Genomic DNA, 24,386 nt, shown 5'->3' with positions numbered 1-24,386 from the left:
GGGTGGAAGCAGAAACCAGAAACTGAATTTCACATGGACACGTTTCAGACTTGATAGATTTTGATTCAGACACGGGGAGTGGTAGTTGGTAGTTGTGGTAGTTTAATACAGCCTGAATGCAACTTTCATGTTAGATAGCTGGATAATACAGCACTGGATGCATTAAAAATATGGGGTGCAGTCCTGTCTGTCTTTGCCATTGTGGCTTCAGGACAGCAAGGATTTTATTCAAGGTAGAATATAATATGATTTACCTGTAAAAAGCAGTATAAACATTAAATATCTTTTTAAAGATGCATCTTGTTGTAAAAGTGTTTCTGTAAAATACCAGAAAATGAAAGCACAGAACTTGATTTTCCTTCTGCTTAAGTCTGTGTGACTGATTTGAAAGGCAGGAGAGTACCTTCCTCCATGAGTTAGTGGAGTAAAGCCTCTTGCGTGCAACCCAACCTTTAAGAAAGATAGGGGGGAGATGTTTGACTCATCAAAAGAGCTCTCCTCGCTCTTTTGCAGGGGTGCGATGCCTTGTGCAACCTCCTGGTTTTGCGGGGCGAGGGGGGAGGGCACCCTATTACACAAAACAGAACTGGCAATGTGGTTTGCTTGGCTCTTTTTAACTGACTCTCTTTTTCTTTTTTTTTTTTTTTCCCCCGAGAGTTGGAAATGACGGGAGCGAGGAGCATGAGGACACCCCGGGGAATGGGGGCATCCGCGCACCTACCCCTCCACTTCGCTTTGCTCCTCTGCAAACGCAAATTTTATGTTCCCAGAGACCCAAAAGGTCGACGGCGTCCCTGCGGGGCGGTCAGAGGAGGGAGGCGGCTCTTCCTCTACAAACTTTCCCTGTCCCCTCCCTCGCCGCCTCTCTCTCTCCTCTTCTCTCCTCCCTGCCTCCCTGCAACTCTAGGCTCCCGGTCGGCGATGGCTGAGAGGCCGGGGAGCAACGGGGCAGCACTGCTGCCCGTCTGGTCCTTGCCCGGTCCCCGCGGCCGCTCCCAAAGCGACATCTCCTCCTTCTCCTCCTCCCGGAGAACCTGTCTGCTGCGGTCCATCGTGGGCGGCTCAGGTAAGGGGGAGGGAGGGAGGGAGAGACCTCTGAGCCTAGCTGAACTAAAGAATTTGGGAAAAACCATCCTACTCCACACCCTGCCCAGCTCTCCCAGACCCAGGACACGGTGGCCAAAGTGTGTGTCTCTGTTTTACGTGCTTAATTTACTCCTTAAGATGATGTTCAGAAAGTTCCTGTCTTATCATACCCGTGTTCTCACACCTAAATGAATCCTGGTAATGCCATGGGTACCCACCCGTTTGACAAAGCATCTTTGACTGCAAGGGCAGAAGAGTTCCAGGAAAGCTTCTGGGTGTATTGCCAGGACATCATAACTTCTCGTCCCACTGCTTCACACATTACACTTCAGCTGCATGTTAGAATTTTACCCCATGCACTTTTATCTGTTTCTTGATTTTCATTAGTAGGTGAGGCAAAAAAAATGGGTAAGTCAGTATTCCACCATCTTCCTTTGGGAGGTAACCACTGCAAGTGCCCATGGGATGATATGGGGGTGGAAGCTGGACGTTTGGGACAGAGTAGGCTTCCTGCAGGATTCAGAGTAGCTTTGCTGTGTTAAATGAGAGGAAGTGAGGACCCTAGTTTACAGTGCAGATATTTGAAAGTGGCCAAAGTCTCTGGGCTGTGCTTTACTCAGTCTGTTTCCTGAGGTAAGGCATTAAGGAAAATGAAATTCTGGTCTCCACAGGGCTGAGTACATTTTGAAAATGTGTGCTTGCCTGGTTGCAAATCAACCCTGTATTGACTAGAACGAGGCTGTAGGCATATACATCCCTGGTGATGTAGATACTTTGAATGCATTCTCACACTACTGCACAGAACTACACCACCATCAGGGAAGCTCCAGAATGCACTGAGAGACCTCTTCTGCTGCAGCACAAATAAGGCACTGCAGTGCATGTTTGAGTCTAAAATGGACCACAATGTCCTCTTATGTTTGCTCCTCAGGGAGTCTTAAGATAAAGCAGACCGTGTGCTTGGGGAGGCTCAAGTATACAGGCTATGCCTGCCTGATGAGAAGAGTGGGAGTGAAAACTTGCTTAGTCACATAGGAGCAAGTAGATTCAACTTGTGGGGCCAGAGGCTGCAAGCAAAAACAACTGTATGTGCCAGTTTCTGTATAATTTTTTGCTCTGTCTTTTTCTGTGTCTACTTAAAAGTTAGTCCAGTGAAGGACATTTGGGACAGGGAGGAGGGAGGAGATTCCAGTGATTTGTCCAAATCAGAAAGGGCTACTTTTTGGTGTAAGGTGTATTTCAGCACTGCCTGGAATAATATTGCATGAACAACAGCACTGCCTGGAATAATATTGCATGAACAACACCCTATGACTTGATGTGTACACCCCTGGATCCAGAGGGATTGACACAGAAGGATTGTCACAGAGTTTGGCAGGATTGAGACCATATCAATGTTATACTATGTTTTTTATTGGCTTAACTACAAAGACTACTAACAATGAGCTGAGTTCATGATGAGAAACTGGCAAATCCAATGGAAGTAAAATGATGGTGTTTTCAAAGATGTGTTGTTATTTGTAGTTTCTTACACACAACATTTAGGCCTCCCTGTTGCCCTTCTTGGTTTTTGAGGATTTGTCACTTCCTGCCGGTAAGTGACAAATGCTGTTTTCTCTGGTTTTTATTTTTTTAACGTATTTTCTTTCATTCTGTATTTTCTCCATTGCTGCTTCCTGTATCTTTTTCCAGCTGCTCATTGGATGCAGCAAAAACACATTCTGCCACACAAGTGTTGATTCCCTCTTTAAAAAGGAAAGTATGCATTAAAGATGCAAAACTGTTTAATTTTTAATGTGGTGGTTAGAGAACTGGTTTTATACTGAGGTGCCATTAAAATAACCTGCTTTTTCATTCCCCCACTAACCTAGAGAACAACTGTAATGGGGACGGAAATGTGAAGCATTTAGAGAAACAAAAAGAGGCAGTATTTTTTTTTCTTCTACCTTTTTCTCTAACCATACCATTTGATTAAAGCAGATCACTCATTTACATCAGATGTTACCTGTGCTCCAGCTGCTGCATTTATAGAACAATTTGCATTTTAAATAACCTGCAAAATGTTTGCTTGCCGCCTGTTCCTGGGCTGAATCACTTGCAACTGTTGAAGTCACAAGCTGCAGTTTCTGTTGCATATTTGTCTTCATTTTCTAGATCCTGACACCAGTTCTACTGAGAAGACGTTGTTTCCTCTCACACCATCAGTGATAGGTTGCTACCCCATAGGTGGTTCACACTGTCATTTATTTTACCACCTCCTAATTCACCATTCTCAATGCAGGATCTGTGAAGAGGCAATATTTTTAGAGACTCTTTTAGCTAACAGAAATATAATAGATTTTTTAAAGCAATTTTGGCAGCAGCTCATAAAATTCATCTGTTTGTTATTCTAGGTCAGTACTATATGTATCTTGATAGTGCAGTGAGGCTGGTCAGGTGGTCCCCACGTTTATGCTGTCTGTGCTTTCTTACCACCAGTTCTTCTTCTGCAATTCTTACACACTGACAGAAGCAACTTCCTGGTTTCACTTTACAGCATCTCATTTTATTAGCTGCCATCAAGTATGTGAGGACAATATATTTTCAGGATTTTCTTCTGAAATCTGGCCTTTTCTTTTAGTGTTAGTAGTAGAAGATTACTTAATTTCACTCTCTGGGCTCTCACCTTACCTGTTATTTTGTGAGAGCTTTACCTTCCAACTCTTTTTTTATTTCTCGTAACCCCTAGGAAGAATAAGGTGAACCTCATCATGAGTAAAAGTGGCATGACCTGGAATTTTGATTTAGACCCTGAAAAAGTGCAATGTCAGCAAAGTTCAGAGGCGGCATACCTCTAGTTTGTTGTGGTAGGCATAGCCTGTGCATCACTTCGATGTCGTGGTACGCCCCACCTGACAACTGCCTGGCCAGAGCATCTAAAGGAGACTGGTGAAGAAAAACTTACTCTCCTAAATTTCAGAGCAACACCAGAGGCACTTGAAGAAAGCTGCTTGAATTACATACCTTTAAGCAGTCTTCCATGTTTAGGGACTGGATTTAAACCCACTTTAAAGGTGGATCAAGTTAGTAAATTTTCTTGATTTGCCCAGCATAGATGGGGACTGAACTGCAATTGAAACAAAGACCCTGCTCAGATGCTTTCCCAGAGCTCTTCCAAACTCTAGATTATGTGGTTATGGGGCTGAAGGTAGCTCTCAGCATGAGTGGTGAGTTCTGGGGTGCAGGGTGGAGGAGGTGTGCTGTTTCATATCAGCCACCTCTGTGCTCCGGTTGTGAAGCAGAGACAGCGGTTCTCTTTGTGACAGCCCTCAGGCACCAACCTCAGCTGCTGTGGTGCCCATTCTTTATCTCCATGTCCGCCTAGACAGTTTTGAGTTTGCTCTCTTTTTAGTGTTGTGGGTTTTGCTGTACAGCCTTGCATTTTGTTCCGAAGGCAGTGAGGTCTGTGTTGAGGTACATCTTGGTGAAAAAGGAACTTTACTGCTCAGACCAGAAGTCAAAAAACCACCCATCTCTACTCTGGGATTGACATTGTCATATTGTTGCAGTTCCTCTTGAGGTCTTGCTCTTTAGCAAGAAAGAGAAGTTTCAGATAATTTGTTCCATTAGTAAGAAATGCACCTTTCAGATAGAGAGGTGAGCTCCTCACGTATGTTTCCGTTCCTTTCACTGGTTTTTTTGAGCCTTTCTGATGTCAGACAAAAAAAACCTACCTGAGAATTCAGACAGCAATTCATCAATGCCTCAGGCTATACCCCAGATGTTGGGTTGCAAAACAGAGTGAGAGCCAGAGTGCAAATGACAGTCCTGCCTCAAAACTTGTACATGCCAGGATTATTTTGGGAATTTTTACGGGTTAATTTATTCAAAATGATAATGAGTAACAGTTACGAAGCCATCTGCTGCTGACTCCAGAATAGAGTGAGCAAAAAGATGGCTTAAAATCCCCCAATTAAGTGAAGAACTGGGGAAGCTTTCATGTAGTGATCAGGGCATCAAACTGGCTGATATTAGATGAGAAAAAAATTGAGGATTTTTGGACTTATTTTAGCTTTTCATTGTTAGGGTGCTCCACGTTGCAAACTTAACAGATGTCAGATACTCTTCTTAATGGACAAACTTTCTGGTTGATGCAAAGGAAACATTTTTGACAGCTGAGGGTATTTGACAATCTAGAAATGGTGAAATCCAAAATACTCTTAATCTAGACATTGGCCTGATTATCTGGGGGCATGGAATCTAGGGAAAAAAGTAAATTTTGCATGAGTAGGTAGGTAGCTGTTAACCTTTGCCTGTATTTCCCACTGTACTTGTACTCGTATTTCCCCAAATGGCTACAGATTCCAATTTCCTTATTCACCAAGTCCTACCAAGGTCTATGGGAGTTGAATTCAGCATTTGTGAAGAAGACATCAGATGTGCATTGTGAGGGCGGTGAGAAAGATAGTGTTTCTCAGTTCTAAGATGGAATTGATGAGGGAGAAGATTGGTGCTGTGAGAGAATACCATTACTGAAGCAGCTGATTTTGGTACATTGTGTGAAAATATGGGAGTTATGGGAAAATATCATTCTCCATCGTATCAAGCAAGACTTGTTTACAATGTAAATTGAAGTATAGAATTTTACAAGAAGACTAAGGCAGATAATCTGAGGTAGAAAACTATAGTAGAAATTAAAACAAGTAATAATTTTGAGCGATTTGGAAACTAGACTCATCATTTCCAAGAGACTCTGCATCCTGTCTCTAAGCCCACTTTATTATTTTTCATCAATTTGCAAATTTGAAGTATCAAGAAGAGGCAGCAAACATAACCGTATGAAATTTGACATATGCTTATAGAATTAAAGCATTTATTTCTTTATAATAATTTGCTTAGACCATCGTCCCATAATGTTAAATTCCATCCTGGTCAACCTTATATGTAACTTCAGACCGATGCTGAGGAAAAATCCAGGAATCTTAGAACATTTTGTACTGCATACATTGACAAAGTTTAAGTCTGCTTGAAAACCAGGTTAATTTATAAAATAGATGTGCATGCAGGGAAGAAGCGTGTGTCAGAATATAGTCAGCCATTTCTAATATGAGTTTATACCATAATGTGTGCTAAATAAGAACCTGCCTGTTCTATGTTGGACTAAAAGATATTATTCCACACCAACTCTTGCAGAATAACTGGAGTAGGTTCTTGTTATTAGCCTAGCCTGATTAAGTGTGAAAGGGGAAACCCTGGGCACACTATGGTTTACAAATACAAACCATGTATTCTATATGTCATTTACACATGACCCAGTTTCTGAGACAAAAACTTTACAGTCAGATATTCAGACTTGGGCTCAGGCTTGAAAAAAATAAATTTCTAAATGTGATGATAATCTTCATGGTTGGCTAAGTAGAAATTGAGCTGCAAACATTTGCAGCATAAGCTTTAATGTGTGTTTTGCAGCAGCTAATCAGTAGCTGTATGGGGGGATCTGTTCAGTGTTTTGCTGCTGTGTGTGTTTTAGTTTCTCAAGGCCCTTTGGCATTTAGCACTTCCTGCTGCTGTGTGGCTTCTAGTAAGTAACCATTTAATATCAGACCACATGTCAGGTATGAAGGCTGAAGAATTGATCTTAAGAGTAGCTGAAGAAAAAATTTGCTCCTTCTCTTACTGAATGTAAGCAACTTGTTAAAAAAAAAAGCATTTGTTTTGGTTTTAAAACCTAAACATATCATTAGTCAAATCCATCATTTGCAGAAATAATTTATCTTTCTTCCCTACCCCATTCCTCATGTCCTTCTCTTTTTGCCATTATTTCCTGAAAAAGCAGACACAATTTAAGGTCAAAAGACTGGGGACGGTTGGCAGATTTTTTAAAGTTTGATGAAGAATTTAAATTTTTATTTGTTTTTGGTTTTGAAGTCAGAATCTTTTCAGTGCCAGAAATCCTGTAGGATTTCAGTTTTCAATAAACCCAGTCTTAGTCTTGTTTCTGAATTTTTAGTGGTTCTTATAGAATATGCTTTATTATAAGGCAAACCTATCTTCAGTTATAAATTTTCCTTTTCTTTTCTTTTCCCCTAGTATTTTACCTGGCACGTTGCAGGTAAAATTAGTTTTTCTCAGGTACAATCAATTGGCACAAAAGGAAAGATATATAGAAGAAAATAGAAAATCTTGACTTCAGTGTTCCAAGTTCAGCCGCTTCTCACTTTATTTTTGAGATTGTAGTTTTTAAATCCCACTACAACAAGGGTTACTCTTGCTCTTCATTCATGTGGAAAGCACTGTGATCTTTCTGAAATACAAGCAGAGGTTTTAGGCAGTTAACACTTCCCTTGGTGGTGAGCTGAGAAAACTTGTTGCCCATCATGCAGTTTTGATGCAGAATTGGACTTTTAAGATGTTGTGTATAAATTCTGTAAGTGCCTTTGATGTTGTTACAATTTTTGAACTTGAAAGGCTGAAGCAGTGAAATATTAGTAAATTTTATCAGTATCAAGTAGTATAAAGGGCTCAGAGGTGTTTGCACTGCTTTAATACAGCCTGAAGCTTTAAAGCCACTGCGCTTTGCAGGTTGGCTGTGCTATCAGGTGGAGGGAGAGCTTTGTAGAGAAGAAGAGCTGAAGAGCAACTTAAACCACTGCACGCTTAGGTGGTGAGACACTTTTCTACCCGCTCTCATCCCTCTCATTTTATTTATATATATCTGGCACATTCTGCATTGCCCTTCCTCTTTCTCATGTCGTTGTTAAAACCACTTGGGTGTATTTGGAGAAATACAGGGCCAAACAGTATGGGGCTGGGAAGGAAATGTGGAAGAGTAAGCATTCTACCAGAGATGGGCAACGTGGCGACACTTCACATGCTAAAATACTGTGTGTAAATGGCTTCTTTTTAAAATAATGATCATATTTTTACCAAATGTCCTAATTTCTTTTTAGGAAATGTAGCATTTATTAGTTATTTTTAATTAAATATGTATTTTACAGCTTGATCTAATTTTTTTAACATTTGTGTGGTTTGCAGTATCTAGAAGAAAAACTTGTTCAGAGAGAGTGGCTTCCTATTAAAAGGAGCTGCTTTTTGATTCCTTTCAACTTCAGATGTGATTTCTGTCTCACACACAAATTGTGTTGGCTACGGCTTGGGAAATTTGCCCAGTTGCACAATGCCACACACTATTTCCATTAGCTGGATCAGTTGATAGCTCAGTTTTGGCATCTTTACCCAAGTTGTTCCTATTCAAACTATATTGGAAATAAGAGACACTCATCTATCGCTTTCTTCCTGTCACCTTCTTCGCAGTCTTTCACTCCCCTCTTCTCTACTAGCTTCTTTTCTGTATTCTCCATAGCTTCCAGTAAATGTCATTTATATTGTGTTGATAGCCTAGATGTTTGGTGATTCTCTGTGTAGGTCTGGTTGGGTATATGTCAGGTTTCATCCTGCCCATTCAAGTCTGATGCACTGAGATGTGAAGGGACTACAAACCTACAATTAATAACATTAAGTTTATAAACTAATAATGCAATTATCTACAATTAATAACATCAAGTAAATAAACATTGTCTATTTTCTGATTGTTGCAGGGAGATAAAGGTCAGAATTTGTACAGTTTGAGCAGAGATTCATTCAATTTTACGAATTCATTGCAAAAGGCTAAAATATCTCCTAAAAATTTTAAAAGAAAGAGTTGCTAAATATTAGGAATGAAGGAGAAATGCTTCAGAGCGTTGCTAAGATAAAGGCTAAGATAAAGCTTGACGCAGTGGCAAGGATCAGGAAACAGATGAACTCTGGCACAATCCTTACTTTATTTAAAGTTATCAAGTTATCTTCAGTTTCTTAGAATACTAATTTTTCCCCATAAAATAAAAGTTTTGTGAAAATAAATTTTTTTTGTAGAAACAGTCCTGATTTCAGGCACATTTTTGCATTTTCAGGAAAAATATATGACAAAATCTAAAAATGGTAAATTGTCACTTCAAAAAATTAATCTGATGTTTTTATAATTTTTCATCATATAGAAATCTGGCATAGGAGGTTTTTTCATCTAGTTTAGGGAGCAGGAACAGAAATAAAGACAGCAAAGAAGTGTCAGAATTTCCTTACCACAGAAATGTTATTATCCTAAGGGACCCTGTCCACCTATACAAGGCAAGTGTAACCACTGCCACTTTCCTTTCTTATGGCTAAATCAGAGGTTAAAATGCCTTCTTGAAAGAATAAGGGTGTTCAGTATAGAATAGAACCAGAGCACAAGGAGCACATTGAGCAAAGTTCTAACTTCAGAGCATGTGTATTTGCTTTTCCTGTTTCTGGGGGGAGAATCACAGCTTTTAAGTTATATCTGTGACTAACATACACAGTACTGAAGAAAATTATAGGCACCAAGTAGAATTAGTATTGAGGTATTGTTTTGTGTCATCTACAAGCACAGCAAAGAGGGGGTTGTGGTGCATTTGCAGTTGAATGTGTCGTAATTGCAGGCCTTCTTTGTGTTTAAACACAAGCAGCTATATTTAAACTTTATGAGTGAAAAGATAATTAGCAGTCATCTGCTTGCCACCTTTTAATTTAATTTCTCTGTTACCCTGTGTCAGGGCTGCCAGTAAATGCTAATGGTTTAAACCACCAATGAAACTGTGACCTTTTTATCTGCAAAAGATGAGTGCTACCAAAGCGCAGCACAAAAAGACGGCATCTGCAAGACATATTTCTGAATGTTATTCTCATTTAAGGCAGTTTGGGCTATCTCAGAATGGTTGGATTTGAAATAAGTTATTTCACTTACACAGACAGAGCCAGTGTAATTCATCAGGGACCAGTGGACATCCCAAACCATGATATGAAGTGCGCTAGACCCAAGGATGAAGCATGGTAACGCTGCCTTTATTAATTAGGCTTATAGCCACCTCTGCCTGTGTTTCTCTGAGTAGACTGTTGACTCTATGTCCTTAGAAGTGAGCCAAGAAGGGAGAGTTACACCTCCCCAGAGGCATGGCATCTTTCTTCCAGCCGTTTGACTTTTGAGCCCTTAACATTTAATAAAAAAAAATAATGGTATCTTCCTGTTATGCCTTCTTGCAAACAAAACTGAATGGCATATTTCACAACAATTCATTTTAGTGAATAGCAAATCCAAAAAAAATAGTCTGCAACCCAGCTATTTAAGTATTTGGAGGCACATCTGCTATGAATTTTGCCTTATTCTTTGGAAGTTGAGATAAACAATGTCTTTTGATCTACAAATAGCAAAAATCATTTTGGGGGAAGATTTCCAAAAATCAATGCAGTAATTTTCAGAGCTTTCTCATATTTAGAAAGTCATCTTGGGATTTGTCTAATGGGATCTTCCTATGGTAAATGGTGAATATATATGTAATTTTGTAGACGATTGTGGCTCACAAGCCAAGAGCTGCTCTGTGGTACAGATGTTTATCACTGCACACGTGGTAAATGAGTGCATTGTACATGCTTGTGCATTTAGTGGTCTATCTGAAATAGCCTCTGAAAGCTACACCCTTGCACTGCAGGACCTGCCAGAGTGGGAGGGAAGCAGCAGAGCAAATGACTTTCTTTCAGCTACAGGGGTGAAAGACTTCAGGGAGAGCTTCAGATGTGCTGCCTGTCCCTTTTTTGGCTCTGTGTCAAATAGCTCTCCTGATGATCACCAGACCGTGCAAGAAACCAGATATGGAAGTGCACTAAAAATTGTGTCAAAAGAAACTCTTTTTTGCAGCAGTGAGCAGGGTCTTTTGCAGATGTGGAGTTTTTTGTTTTGGTTTAGGTTTTTTTTTGTTTTAATTGCTTTGTGTTTAGGTCAAGTCAAGAATGACAGGAGGGGGACAGAGGACTGAGCATGCAAGCCATCCACGTGCATCAGACTCACTGGGCTAAGGAGATGAAGATGCATTTTGCTTTTTGACTGGTTGGAAGAGCCACATCTATGACCTTCTATCTGTGGCAAGGTGTCCTCTTTATGTCCTTCAAAAGTAGAGAGAAGCAAAAGAGATGGGAAGGAATTCTCCTAAGCAGCAAATAAATAACTGACAATAGGGTAAGCGAAATGAAAGGGCAAACCCAAATCCCTTAGTATCTTGAAGATGAGTTCTGTTACATGCCCTTTTATCCTATGCTTAAGATAGGTATATATTTAGATGATTTTAGGTGAATATTTAGAATATTTAGATGAATTCTAATCAGCTGGGTTTTGACAGTGAGAAGTGCATCGAATAAGCAAGTTTTGTCTGCCTTCTAAGACAATCGCCCTTTTAAAAGAATTATATGAAGGAGATTTTAATTCAGGCACTAATTAGTGAAGTGAATTCTAATATTTATTGGAACTCCATACTTCTGCTTCAGTGAATTTGTTTCAGTTATACATACCCCACAGAGAAAATAAATCCCAGAAAACTAAACTTCATGCATATCATGTCTGAAGTAAATGAGAATTGTTCAAAATTGTTTTTGTACAGACATTGATTAGCATAATAATGGAAGAGAGGGAAAAAAATGCAGAAAGACCTCTACAAATGGCAGTATGCATCTCTCTCAAATTTAGGATTAGATGCCTCAAATTATGCACATTTGTAAGAAGAGCCCAAGTTCTAAAAATACATTCACATGATTTCTGATTCTCATCCTTTTACATGTCAATGAAAACTATCAAAATATGTGCACTTTTCAGTAGCCCTAATCTGCATCTGTTAATGTGAGCTTAATCTTTCAGAAATAGAGTTATAAGAGTGACTTTTTTGCAGCAATTTGGGATCACTGTGAAAGTGATTCGGTCAGTGTAATCATTATACCAAGGAAAAATCAGAAGCCAAGTTCAGTGGTATTTGATAGATGCCACATGTCTGTGGGACTCACCTGATGTTGAAGACTCCTATAGTAAAGGCTGGTGTTTTTCAAGGAACCAAAATTTCTTCTTTGCAATAATATTCTAATGCAATACTTTCTCTTCTGTGATGCTCTGAGGGATGTAATGTCCCAAAGTGGATTGCTCTGAGCCCTGGAATTTCTGTAAGAGTGCTGAACATTGGCTGAATTGTGTGGACAGTGGGCATTGAAATAAATACTGCCAAAGAACTGCAGGGCAGTTTTTAGAAAGGGTGCATATTTTTTTTCTGTAAAATTGCAGTACGAGTTCTTCTGTTGAGAGTTCATGGAACACAGGGAATAAGAGCATGTCAAGTACACCATGTACATAGGCACTGAAGGGCTCTTGGGTACAATGATGTGGGTATATATGAAAAAATAACTACCCACCTTCAATTCAGTCCAGTTCATTTAAATGACATTTTTCTAAACCACTGAAATATAAGCATCTAGCTATCAGACTGGTGGAACCTTGCTTTCTCTCCTAAAAAATACAGGTACACAGCCACAGGGAAGGAAGGAACCAGTTGGTAGCTATTGGGTATCTTCAAGAGGAATGCTGAAGGTTGAAGGCTGGGCATATGGATCCTTGCTCTGAACAGAGAAACAGACTTCAGTCACTGCACTTTGAGGTTGCCATGGATGGAGAAAGAGCTGGGCACCCCGTTTCTTTCCCCTTCCTGTCTGTGCTGTCATTTTTCCTCCCAATTCAATGATTTGGGGTAATACAGATGTTATGATCTCTCTGGAAATGCACTGGCTTTAAGAAAAGGGAGGAGACCCAGCACTTCCAGTAGGCCAAGCATTTTTCGATGGAACAGGCCACTCAGGCTAAGCCAGTGTGGTCCAGCCAAGCCATCGCTGTGACTGCATCCCACCAAAGTTTCACCTTCAGCTGCTGTGCAGCCCTGTTCTTTGAAATGTAGCAGTGTACTGCCAATTAAGTCTACTGCAGTGTCTCTGGGATTATGATTTCATTGTGACTTTCCACTGCTTAACATTGTTTTGGTTCGGCTCTTACAGTCACATTCTCAGCTGTGTTTTTTTATTTTCAATGGCTGCTGGACTTTGGTGTTGAAAACTTTGGGAGAAGACTGGATTTTTTTCAGTTCCAGCCTCTTAATAAAGTCCTAATGTAAGCAGGCATGAGATGCATTAACACGTTTTGTGATTGCCCAGGTTCAATAATGATCAAAATTAATGTGAGATTGTTTTCCAAAGGAAATTAAACAACGAGCAAGTAGAAAACATCTAGAACAATGCCATAGTAGGCAACATTATAGAGCAACTTCTACCTTTATGATGTAAAAGCCCTGTGAAGGTACACTTGACAATGTGGGTGTCTCCAGGCAGCCTACCTTCATGGAAGGGGATCTCCTCTGGGGATGAAAGCCCTGCCTGGACTCTGTATTACTTGGGTAAGGACAGGAAGAGGTGGGGATTATCATGAGTTCTTCCAACCTCTGCTGCCTATGAGTGGGAGTGAGGAGTGTGTTAGGCCTTCTTCTCTGATATGAGAGATATTATCTCCCTCCACTAGTCCTTTTATTATAGTATCAAAAGGAGTAGGAAGGGCCAGGGAGGAGGAAGAAAATACTGACTTAGATAGCAAAGGAAAATGGAAAAAGTTTAAAATGTGAAAGATCCCTGTCAGGAACAAAAGAAATTACTTCATTCAAATTTCTGATACTTCTTTTTGGTTAGTCCAACCATTACATTCACAAACAGAGCAAATGATTTTTTTGTCTGTAAAAATCCACTGATTCTGCTCTGTTTCTTTCAGTTTACATCCAGCAAACTATGTTTTGGATCAGCACATTTTTGATTCCTGTTCAGTGGAAAAACCTTTATTCTCCAGATCTTTTATACTACGATGCTTACCAAGTGTGGGAGAAGTGGGGATGCTCTCCATCTAATATCAATTACTGTAGGAGTCCATCTGCCTGTGGTGGCCAACAGAGCTGATGTGCTGGACTCTTACTAGCTCCAGGTCTACTCTGCCATGGATATGAGGAGAATTGTCCACAGACCAAGATTTTCCAACGGGTCTGTGAAGGAGCCTAAAAACACTGACTATACAACAGAAAACAACAAATGAGTAGGTTGGTGGCTTTAAACAATTTGTTTGCACTATAGTAATTGCTTGAAGAAAGCCTCACTCATATGAGCAATCTTTTTTATTTTTTCTCTATATAATGAATGTATAAGGTAATGGAGCTTTCTTTTGCTGTTAGTGATATTACCTATTTACAAGGACAAACAGCTTCAATAATCTTCCTGCTGCAGGAGGAAGGAAATGGAAAAAAGTTGGAAAAGCAAAGATTTTTGGGTTTTGTGAGGGTGCTTAGGTTGAAATGGAAATATATTGCCCAGCCATAAAGTAGGATTAGCCCTCTCGTAGCTCCTGTTTTGTTACCTCTTCAGTTATTTTTCGTAAGACTTCAGAGCTAAGAGCATCCTTACAATTAGTGTGGCATCTGGCCTTGTCACCGCCAAAACAGTTTTCCCTAAGCCCAGCTATACACCTTCTACGCCTCAACACCATATTCTCACAACTGCCTCCTCCATCTTCTGACCCATTTGCCATGCCTCCCATAATCGATCGCCTCCATACGCTTATTTAGGTGTCTTAATCTCCCAGCTGCCCAGCTGGCTACCAGGGGAGTGCTGGGGGAAATCTCGTGTGGGTGAGAGATTCTGTGTGTCAGCGAGGTGCTGCCGTGTGAGGCTGATACACTAGATGGGGTGGTTGTTATGCTGATCAGCAAACACCCTTTCTCTGGCGCTGGATTTCTGCTCCTGCTTGCAGGACGAGAAGACGGGAAATACAGGCTTGTTTATAGGGAGTGATCAGCCCTCCTGCAGCAGAGTTGATAGATTGCTCTGAGGTGGTTTCGCCCGGTTTCTTCTCCTTCCCAGGTGAAGTCACAGCAGGGTCGTCATTACTTTCTGTGCCTTAAATGCAAACTCAGCTGTGTTTAAAGGCACAAAGCTGCAGTGGGATGGGATGGTGTGTCAGCCTTTTAAATTTCTTGAAGGTCGCCCCGCCCCTTTTTTTCTGATCCATAAAATGTACATTTAAACAACACAAAATGTTATTATCAGCCATTGCTCTTCCCTCAGCCAAGGTAATGCTACAAGCTTGGCATTATTGGTTGTGCTAGTGAAATTGGATCTTCTTGTCATATTGATTCTGATGTACTTAGGTCGGGGCTTGTGGGTTTTGTATTGATCTGTCAAACTGCTGAGGAGTCAGTGAGCAAGATCTGTTGTTTGTGTTGTTTGGGAACTAACAGAAGCCCTTATTATTTGCCGGCAGCCTGTTGCACACTTGGACATTGATCTGTTATGAGAGAAGCTGGCTTTAATTAGTACCAGGTTTTCCAGTATTTGCTCAGAGTGCTTTGACCCTGGTCCACAGCAAGTTCACAAAGCAGACTCTCAGGTTGAGCTGTACATTTATTATGTAGTCTTTTGAGAAAGAAATCATTAAAATAATTGGACTAAAATTTTTGTATGTGCTGAACTTGAAGTAGTCTTTTCTAAAACAAAACTCAATTGGATCTATAAAATGTGTTCAGAAATACACATCTAGACCTTGATTGGCATTATGCACTTAAGTAGTTGTTGTTTATCCTGATGTTTTGCTGGCCTGCTAGAGATTTAGATTTGATGTATGTAGCTCTAATGGCAGATACAGAATCCTTGACTAGTCTGAACGGTAATTCCTTCTTTCAGCTTGATTACTTCAGCATGGAAAAGGCTTTCCCCAGAAGCCTGAAAGAGAGAAATCACTCATTCATTCCAACTTGTAAACAATTTTATGGCAGGAAAAAGCTTTTGTTTTCTTTTTTTTTTTCTTTTTTCTTTTATTCTTTGAGGAAGAGGACCTGGCTAGATTATTGCTTTTAGACTATATTTCATGAAATAAACTGACAGTAACATTAAGTGGCTCATACGCAATTGATAAGTATCAAAGATGTCACCAAAGTGGTCATGTATGCCAGTATGTCTGCAACAGGAATTTTCTTCTACATGAAATAGTAAAACTATGGACACTAGATATATGACTAAAAGTAAGTTAAAGCAGTTTTCCCATGGTGTATCACCAAATAAAACATGAAAAGAACACTCTTACTAACTTATCAAAGTATTTCTCTATTGTTTATTCAGTACTTGCTGAAATGACCATGAAAAGTGACTCAGTGAAAAATGACTGTGTCATTTTATAGAATGTAATCCGTGTCCAGGAAATTATATCTGTAAGTTCTGGCCATCTCCCACATATATGTGCAGATGAATGGGGGACGAGGAGGAGAAACTAAAAAAAAAAAAAAAAAAAGTGCCCTTATTAGCCTGGTCCCAGCCAAGTACAAGCATCTAGCAGCCATACTCTTCCAGCAATGTCCAAGCAGCCATTGCAGCATCTGCAAGGCTAAGGAGCCAAAGCTCCCTCACTCCACTGCATCCACAAGAAATGCTTGGTGTGTTTCAGCCCCCGTGGCTCAAGAATATCTAGGACTGCTGCTGCAGGCTTTCTGAAAGCTTTGGGTCAGGCTGTGTTGCTAGAGCAGGGTGGTAGAAGATCTTCATGTCCTGGATTCTGGGGGAGGAAGCATGGTGTGGTTCCATCCAGGTCTTGAAATGTGTGATTGGTAATATGTCAGGATGAAAAGCGCAGTTGGTTTGTTGTTTTTTGTTGTTATTGGTTGATTGGTTTGTCTTGTTTTGGTTTCGCTTGTTTTTTATGAATTTGAAAATTATGCACTAACCTTTTGTATTCAGATACAACATTGACCTAAATATGCAATAAATAGGGTGGCTTACTTCATTGCTTATTGAAACCTTAGGACAATGCGGTATCTGAATGCTTCATTTAGTTTAACTGTTTAGCTTTCTTCCAAAGAGATTTAATTTTTGATTTGGACTTAAAAACCTGTGAGAGATGTATAGCAGAGATTTTGCAAGTTCTGACTGAGCATATGAAAAAGTTTATCTGTTGCACTTGACTTTCATAAAATAGAAATGTGATCATTAAACCTGTCATAGGAGGGTCTTTGTGGACTGGTCTAGCTCAGAAATTGATGTAATTTGCTTAGTTATCTTTAAACATCATCTTTTTCCAAAAGAGGCATGGCAAAATGGATACAAAGTCACTAAAAATGTTAAATTACTAGAATGTTATAGGACTTGTATAACTGTGCAATCAGTGGGCTGCACGGCTGATTTCTAGCAAAGATAGGCATTGACAGGATTGTTCCTTTAATTTAATTGGGCTCATTGAAATGTGGGGCCAGCACAATCTTCTTTTTAGATCAACTTCATCTCTTTCATCTCATCTTGTAAACCATGTGTCAGCAGCTTGAGAGCAAGTACCTCCTTAACTGATTTATATTTCTGCTCTTTAAAAATATTTCAGTGACATTGTTTTCTGCCCATGTATTTGTTGGGCCTCTCTATGCATTCTTGAGCTTAGTTTGTGGCATTCCACCATCCCTGGCTGAGAGAAAATGTGTGATAAATGCATTTGATTTTCTGCTTTGGAGAGTTAAGTTGCCTGGTGAAGGAAAACACTAGGTGTGGCTTGATTTGGTACATCTCAACATCAAAAAGATTTTGAGACTGTTCGCAGGACTGTGTTTTACACGTAAGCCATGGTAACACGACCTAGATGTAATCTCCATGAAGTGGGTGTACAACAGTTTGATAAATTGCTCTCAAAAATATTTATCAGCAGTTTTCTGTCAGTCTGAAAGGGCATCTCCTGCAGGCTCTTGCACAGGGCAATCCCTGGCCCAGTTGTACTCAATGGTTCAGTTTTGATTTGAATGTAGGATTAGAGAATATCCTTGCAAATTTTGCAACTATTACCAAGCCAGGAAAGTTGCAAGCACTGGAGAGGACTGCACTGTGAATCAAAATGGTCTTCACAAATTCAAGCAAAGAGGTAGTACAGCTTTCTGTCAATTTGCATACTTCTCCTTTGGTCTGTTTTTCGTATAACTATGTGTTGTAGTTTGAGACCCCCAAAATCCAATTCCCGAGTCCAAGCCCCCCTCCCACAACTCAATCCAGTGTGAGTGGGGTTTTCCAGACAAAACACAAGACTCAATATGGGGGGAAGGGAATTATATTACAATCACTACACAAATATTATAATACATTATATACATAATCCTAACTATCTCTCCTATGATAAAGCAATATTTACAATGGATCAAATGTCTTCTCCCTGCAATAAAAGTTCAGAAGGGAAGAAGGAAAGATCCTTTCCACTTTCAGAGCAGCAGTCTCTCTTTTTCCATGCAACAGTTGTAGTTGTAGTTGTAGCTGGATCTCTTTCCATTACACACAGGGGGTCTTCTCTCACCCCTCTCGGCTCTTCAACTCCAATTGAAGGTCTCTCTCTCTCCCGTGGACTGCGAAAGCAGGGACAGGCTCACTTCACCACGTCATATCACGAAGCGCAGGGGTCTTCGTGATGGTCCCTTTCCTCAGGGGGTTTACCCCTGAGTCAGAACGTCTCGGGCAGCTTTCAGTTGAAAGTCTTTGCCTCGAGTTCTACCAGGCTGCCAGCCAGGCAGCAGCAGTGGGGGGGCAAGGTCACCCCCTCTGCATTTCATCTGGCCATCCCGGTCCAGCTTTCAGGATGTCTTGAGCTTCTCAGCTCCTCTTTCTGGTACTGCTGCATTCCAAGACTCCCCTCAAGTAGGGGTCCACTGCCTCCTCCTAGGAGGGGTCTCACAGGGGTTTGATTCAGTTCTTACCCCAAAACTCTCTCTGTAGAGCTTAGTCTTGCTCTGTTGCTCTCTCTCTCTCTCTCCTTCAGACATCTCTCTGTCTCTCTGCTTAGCTGCATGCTTGTTTCTTATCTCCTTGGCTTTCTACCATAGTCTCTCTGTTCACTGCTGCTCTGCTGCTGCTCACAGTGGAGAAACTTCCCCCAGCTCTTAGCTACAGTACCTGGCCCAGTTTAACACTGTTCCAAGTTCCTGCAGCCCCCCAGCCGGGCTCTTGCCCCTTCTCCTCATGGCTTCAGAACATGGCCACTTCTCCTCCAGCTACCTCATCACCCTTCTTTTCCAGTCTGGTGTGATATGTTTTAATTTTGCAGGGGCGCTGATTGGGTCAACACCAAGAGAGACACCAACCCCCTCGGGGGTTACCATTTTTTTTTTAATTCCAGGGGGAAAACCACTTTTTTTTCCCCCACCACTCTATGGCACACAAAGAAAGCATTATCACAATCCAGGTAAAATTCCAAAGCACTTGAGAGGTTAATCACTGTGAAGTAATTTATGCTCAGTGCTAAGGTTTTGTAAGAATTTAAAGATATTTGAAAAACTGCTTTAGATAAATGCTGAAACTACCACAAGAAACACACCATTTCAAGACTTCACCAAAATGCTTGGAGTTTGGGGGTTTGTTAGACTTGAAGAATGTGACCTGAGAGGACAAGTAGAGAGCAGAAGGGTTGGGAGGTTAAGACTGCATATGATTGTGCCATTTACCCACGCTGGTAGACTGAAAACAAATTAGAGGAAGGAAATTATCAAAAGACAGCATACCTGTGCTTCAAAACCAAGATGGAAAATGGGAAATCCAGGAGGGAACAATCTTCGTTGTAATCCCATTGTCCAGGCTGACCTCAGTGACAAAAGAAAAAGATACCAGCAGTAAAATAATTAGCTATTTCAAATTAATCACATTTTAATAATTCAAACCTATTAATAATGCAAATAGAAAGAATATTTCAAATATATTTTTGTCAGGGTCTTTCTATAATATTCTCTTTCTCATTGAAGGAAAGAAACTTATACTTCTCACCACCCTGCAGTGTAAAGAGAACAACATAATTCTGAAATACCCAATCCCCTTTTGTAATAGCTTTAATGAGTTTTTTAATATGGCTCTCAAGAGGGCACCATTCCCCATGTATCTAAATATGCTCTCTCAGCAGCATGTTCTTGGTGAAATGTCATTATTTTTAGAAGTAAATGAAGCAGGATACATAATTTCCCCTCCTACACCTTTGTTGATGCTTTAATAGAAAGACTGTTCAGAAGTTAATTACAGCATCCTAGACTGCACCAAACAGGCACTGCAACTGCAAGTGATTGCTATTGTAAGGGCAAAAGAAAAGGAACAATGCCATAAAAATGTTGCTCTGGAGTTCTTTTTGCGCCTGATTACCGCCCCAGGAAAAGAGTGCTGACTTGTTTGCCACAAAAGGGATTAAACTGCCTTGCATGACATCCTGGGAATGGATGCCCAGGTGAAAGGCGTGTTACAATAAACAGATTACTTTGAGTAAGAGCTAAGGAAGGAAAGAAATAGCACAAACCAATTTGCCATCCACATTTGGCTGCTTTTTGAACTTTCACACAACCTGATGTGCTGTTTCACTTATGAGGAGAAATTGATAATAGAAGCAGAAATGTCTTTGATTTCTTCATCTGGTTGTACGCTGAGTTCTGTTTCCCCAAAGACAGTGGGAGTCAAACAAAAGGGCATCATTTCACTGCTTGTAGCTCAGTCTTTTTCACCTGGCATGTGGTCTTACGTTTTCCTTAGGATGTCTTTCCAGAGTTTCCCTGGCTACTTTATTTCCTCTTCAGTCGAATTCTCTGGTCTTTCTGCCCTTCTTCCCAAGATATGCATAATTCTGTGCAAAGCAACCAAGCAGTTTGTACCAGATTTATAACATGTTGCTGTGTTCATCATAATACACCACTCGGCACTGGAAATTTTTATGTTATATTAACAGTAGTTCACCCTCTGGCTCCATACTGGAGTGGAGCACTGTTGGAGTTCTGACTCAGAAGAAAAAGTTCAGGCTGCTGAACTATTGGCATTATTACCTGAAATTATTCTGGGGTTTCATTTTTCTTCTGCTATACTGGCCAGCTGTGGCCTCATGAAAGTATAGCCTATGGTGACACAGTTTCATCCTGAGCTGAAAAATATTTACCTTGTCTATTCATTCAGCAAAAGCAAACTCTTTCTAATGCATTTTTCCCACCTCTGCATATGGCACATCTCCAGCTTGCCAATTTATCTGGTGTACTTTGCTGATATCAGTTGGGCTCTGTGTTTGACACATGCATTTTACAGTAATTCCTGGCAAGCATATTAGCTACCAAATTGGAATAAAAATGACTACTGTTTTTAACAAGCCTCTACAGGGAAAACTTATATTTTATAATAATTAAAATATACCTGTCCTTTCATTACCTTTGAGGTGCATTTGAACATCTGTTCTGTTGTTGTTGTTAGAATATCATCAAGCTGTGCAAGGTAAAGTGATGCTTTATGTGGTACCTAAAGCAGTTAGGGACAAGAGTTTAGCAGAAGTCAAAAGTGAGCAGACATTTCTGTGACTGATGAGGGTACAAAGAGTCAAATTACACATACACTAACAGACAGTCAATTCACCACACTTTCTGCACTTAAATAAGCGAAGTCAATCTTTGACTAATAGTCATTAAAAAGAAATATCCTTTTGTGGAAGTATGAAGCACCTTGTGCTAACAGTATATGGAGCTGCGATTCTAGTCTAGCTGGATCCCTTGAGCAGGTGATCATGCAGAGAAAGTTCTCATTCATAAATATCTCATTTTGGGTCAGGAAAGAGGAGGTGAAGTAGATACAGGAAAAAAAGATGAGTGTTTAATTTCAGGGGTCTCTACTAGCACAGCATAGACAGATCCCGTTTAGGCACATGGGACTGTTACACAGTCCGTTCAACTTGATATCCTGCCCATGAAGGAGGAAAGTAATCCTTGCAACTCCAAAGAAACTCAGGGACTGAAGTAGTAATGACCCTGAACTTGAAGAGGTGAGACATAATTCCATCAGATACCAGATTTTCATATGGATAAAATAACTTGGACTATAGGTGTGTAAAGCAAATCCCTTCTATGTGGAACAGAAACTGAATTAATTGAGAATTCAGTCCCAGTATGGTAAAATAGGAAATAAATTTATAGATAAATAGGTATTTTTAAAAGTCATTTGGGAGAACACACTCAAGCAGTGTCTTTAACTCTGCTTTAGTTAGTCTCTCCTGCCATTCTCTTTTACAAATATTGCAGCACCTGGCAGCACCTAGAAGTGCTCCTTTATTTGATAGTCACTTCTGGTTGATGGATTTTACTTTATTATGTGCACTATGGGGTTCAAAAGCAATACTGGTTAGTGGAAAGATCGATATGATAACAGTACCTGGCAGTACCTAAGGGGAAGAGACAGTAAGGTAGCAAGCTGAAGTTGTTCCTCTCTTTAGTGGATCTTGTAAAGTGTCTCCTCTGGTCGTTTCTAGTTTATCTATGGTCAGATTTCTGTATCACGAATCAAGTTGCAAAACAGTAACCTCTAACGAGGTGGTCAGGTATGTCTGGCTAAGTATACAGTGCATCATGTATCATGCATGACTTCACACTAGCAGTAATTTGTCAGCCTTCAAAATTTGAAAAGCTGCTTTTGCTTTTCAGTATTTATTTAATCATTTTTCTAAGGGTGGCATTTGTCATTTAAGTGAACATTATCTAGCTCTCACTTGTCTAAATTTTACTTCAACTGAGAGAGAGGGTTAAGACAAATGCACACTCTTCTGCTGCATAGCTGAAGACTTTCTTCATGTATTTTCACTCATAGTACTTAAAACAAACTGAAGCATCCAGAATCTTCCCTATCCTTAACATAAGCCTGGCCACATGTTTTATGTCTAGAGATGAAGTCCTGACCAGACTGAAGCAGAAGTTTTGCTGTTGGTTTCACCATAAATTGGGTATCGCATCAGATCCTCAGACCAGGATATATTGTCTTTCCTTGTTTTTTCTTTACTGAATTATCTGTTTGCAGATTTTAAGGAAAAACAGAAAAAGACCTTTGTTTATGCCTCTCTTTTTCCTGTACATAAGACTGCAAGAGAGGAATCTGCAGAACACACAAAAGAGTGGTGGGCAGAAGGTAAGAATAAGGTCCCAAGATAAGGAACAGGGTAAAATGTTCTATAAATCTATTGTATGCAGTCATTTAGGCATGATAAAGGTCTGGCATTTCCCTTCAGTAAGGATAATGAAGACTGGCCTTTTTACACAGATTCATGGCACTAATGCCAAAGGGGTTCTTAGGTCTGACTTGTGTGATACAAGCTCATTTACCCTTTTATTGAGCTCAGTAACTTATGTTTTATTGTTGTCATCGAGAAAGACATCCAGTCCTGATGTGATGACCTCCAGAGACAGAAAATTCACTGATAGCCTTGGTAGCTTAATCACATTTGGTGTTGCAATAGATACCTTGTTTTTCCTTGAAAATGCCTATTTTCAGTTTTCAACTATTGTTTCTTATTGTAACTCTCACTGACAGAGTAAAAGGCCTTTTGTTTCTTCTTGGTGCCTTGGCCCCTATGACTTACAATGTGTGTTCACTGCTTATGTGGCAATAGAAGTCTGAAGCATTTTTGCTTGTATTAGCCATTCTGATGGAGTCAAATACTGAGTGTGGAGGTGTTGCTGCAGTACAACTGAGCCAGAGATAAACTGAGGATCCAAAACTGGCTGTCCTTGTATGCAGAGCTTTGATTTGGCCTCTTTATAGAAAACCTGTTCTAATACAAATACTGCATCTAGCCAAATATCATGATGGTTTCAGAACGTTCAAAGATGCTAATAGATTTTCAAAGCCAGAACATTTTATAACAGGCTCGATAACTATCTAGCTCGGGTGTGGGAAGCCCACAGCTCATAAAATGGGGTTTGAGTCCGGAACTTTATTTCAGTGTACATATGGATGCAAACTTTCTATTCCTTGTTATTATCATATAATACTGAGGATTATAGGAGCCAGCTACCTTAAAATTACACTCAAAAGTCTTATTTTGAACTGATTTTCTCTATTTCCTATATCTGATTTAGCCTGATGCTCTGGGTAGCAAAGGCCATGCTTTGGTTTGGATGGAGCAAAGGTTTTGGATGGAGCTCATCTGTTTCCATAGGAATAGTAACTTGTTTCAAAGCACTTGTTTGTGATATTTAAAGAGAAAAGGAGAGAGGTTATTTCAGTTTGTCTGACAAAATTCACTTATGTGAGCAATATGTTACATTAATGCAGGAACACCCATGCCAGGGATTATAAATGGCTGTCCAGGTCTTGTAGCCTTTCTCCCAAAACATTTACCCAGTTTTCTGTGACAGAGAGGAAAATATCTCTTCTGCACTTTCCCAAATGATAGCCCTAATCCCTTTAGTAGCCATTTGCTTTGCCAAGTAATTTCCAATTTTGGGAGACTGTAAAGAGCAAACAGAAGGGCATGTTTTGTTTCTGAGAGCAAATCCTTAGCAGTTCAGTGGAAGATGTGTGGCAATTTCTGATCTATACACCTTCCTCCTGTTGCAGCCCCACTTGGCTCTGTAGAAGCTGGC

The 24,386-nt window shown here is 40.2% G+C and overlaps 1 protein-coding gene across 2 annotated transcripts in view; it reads left to right on the top strand.

The window, feature by feature from the left end:
• Positions 1 to 918: 918 nt before the first annotated feature.
• Positions 919 to 24,386, top strand: part of PHACTR2 (phosphatase and actin regulator 2) — a 132,905-nt gene continuing 109,437 nt past the window's right edge. For both annotated transcript variants that reach the window (XM_032682591.1, XM_032682594.1), the window contains exon 1: positions 919 to 1,066. In XM_032682591.1, the coding sequence (XP_032538482.1) occupies positions 922 to 1,066 (145 nt within the window). In that variant the 5' untranslated portion in view covers positions 919 to 921. The remainder of the gene's footprint in view (positions 1,067 to 24,386) is intronic.

Source organism: Chiroxiphia lanceolata, chromosome 3, assembly GCF_009829145.1.
Source record: "Chiroxiphia lanceolata isolate bChiLan1 chromosome 3, bChiLan1.pri, whole genome shotgun sequence".
Taxonomy (NCBI): domain Eukaryota; kingdom Metazoa; phylum Chordata; class Aves; order Passeriformes; family Pipridae; genus Chiroxiphia; species Chiroxiphia lanceolata.
The sequence above is the reverse complement of the archived record's forward strand: the minus strand, read 5'-3'. Positions and strand labels throughout refer to the sequence as shown.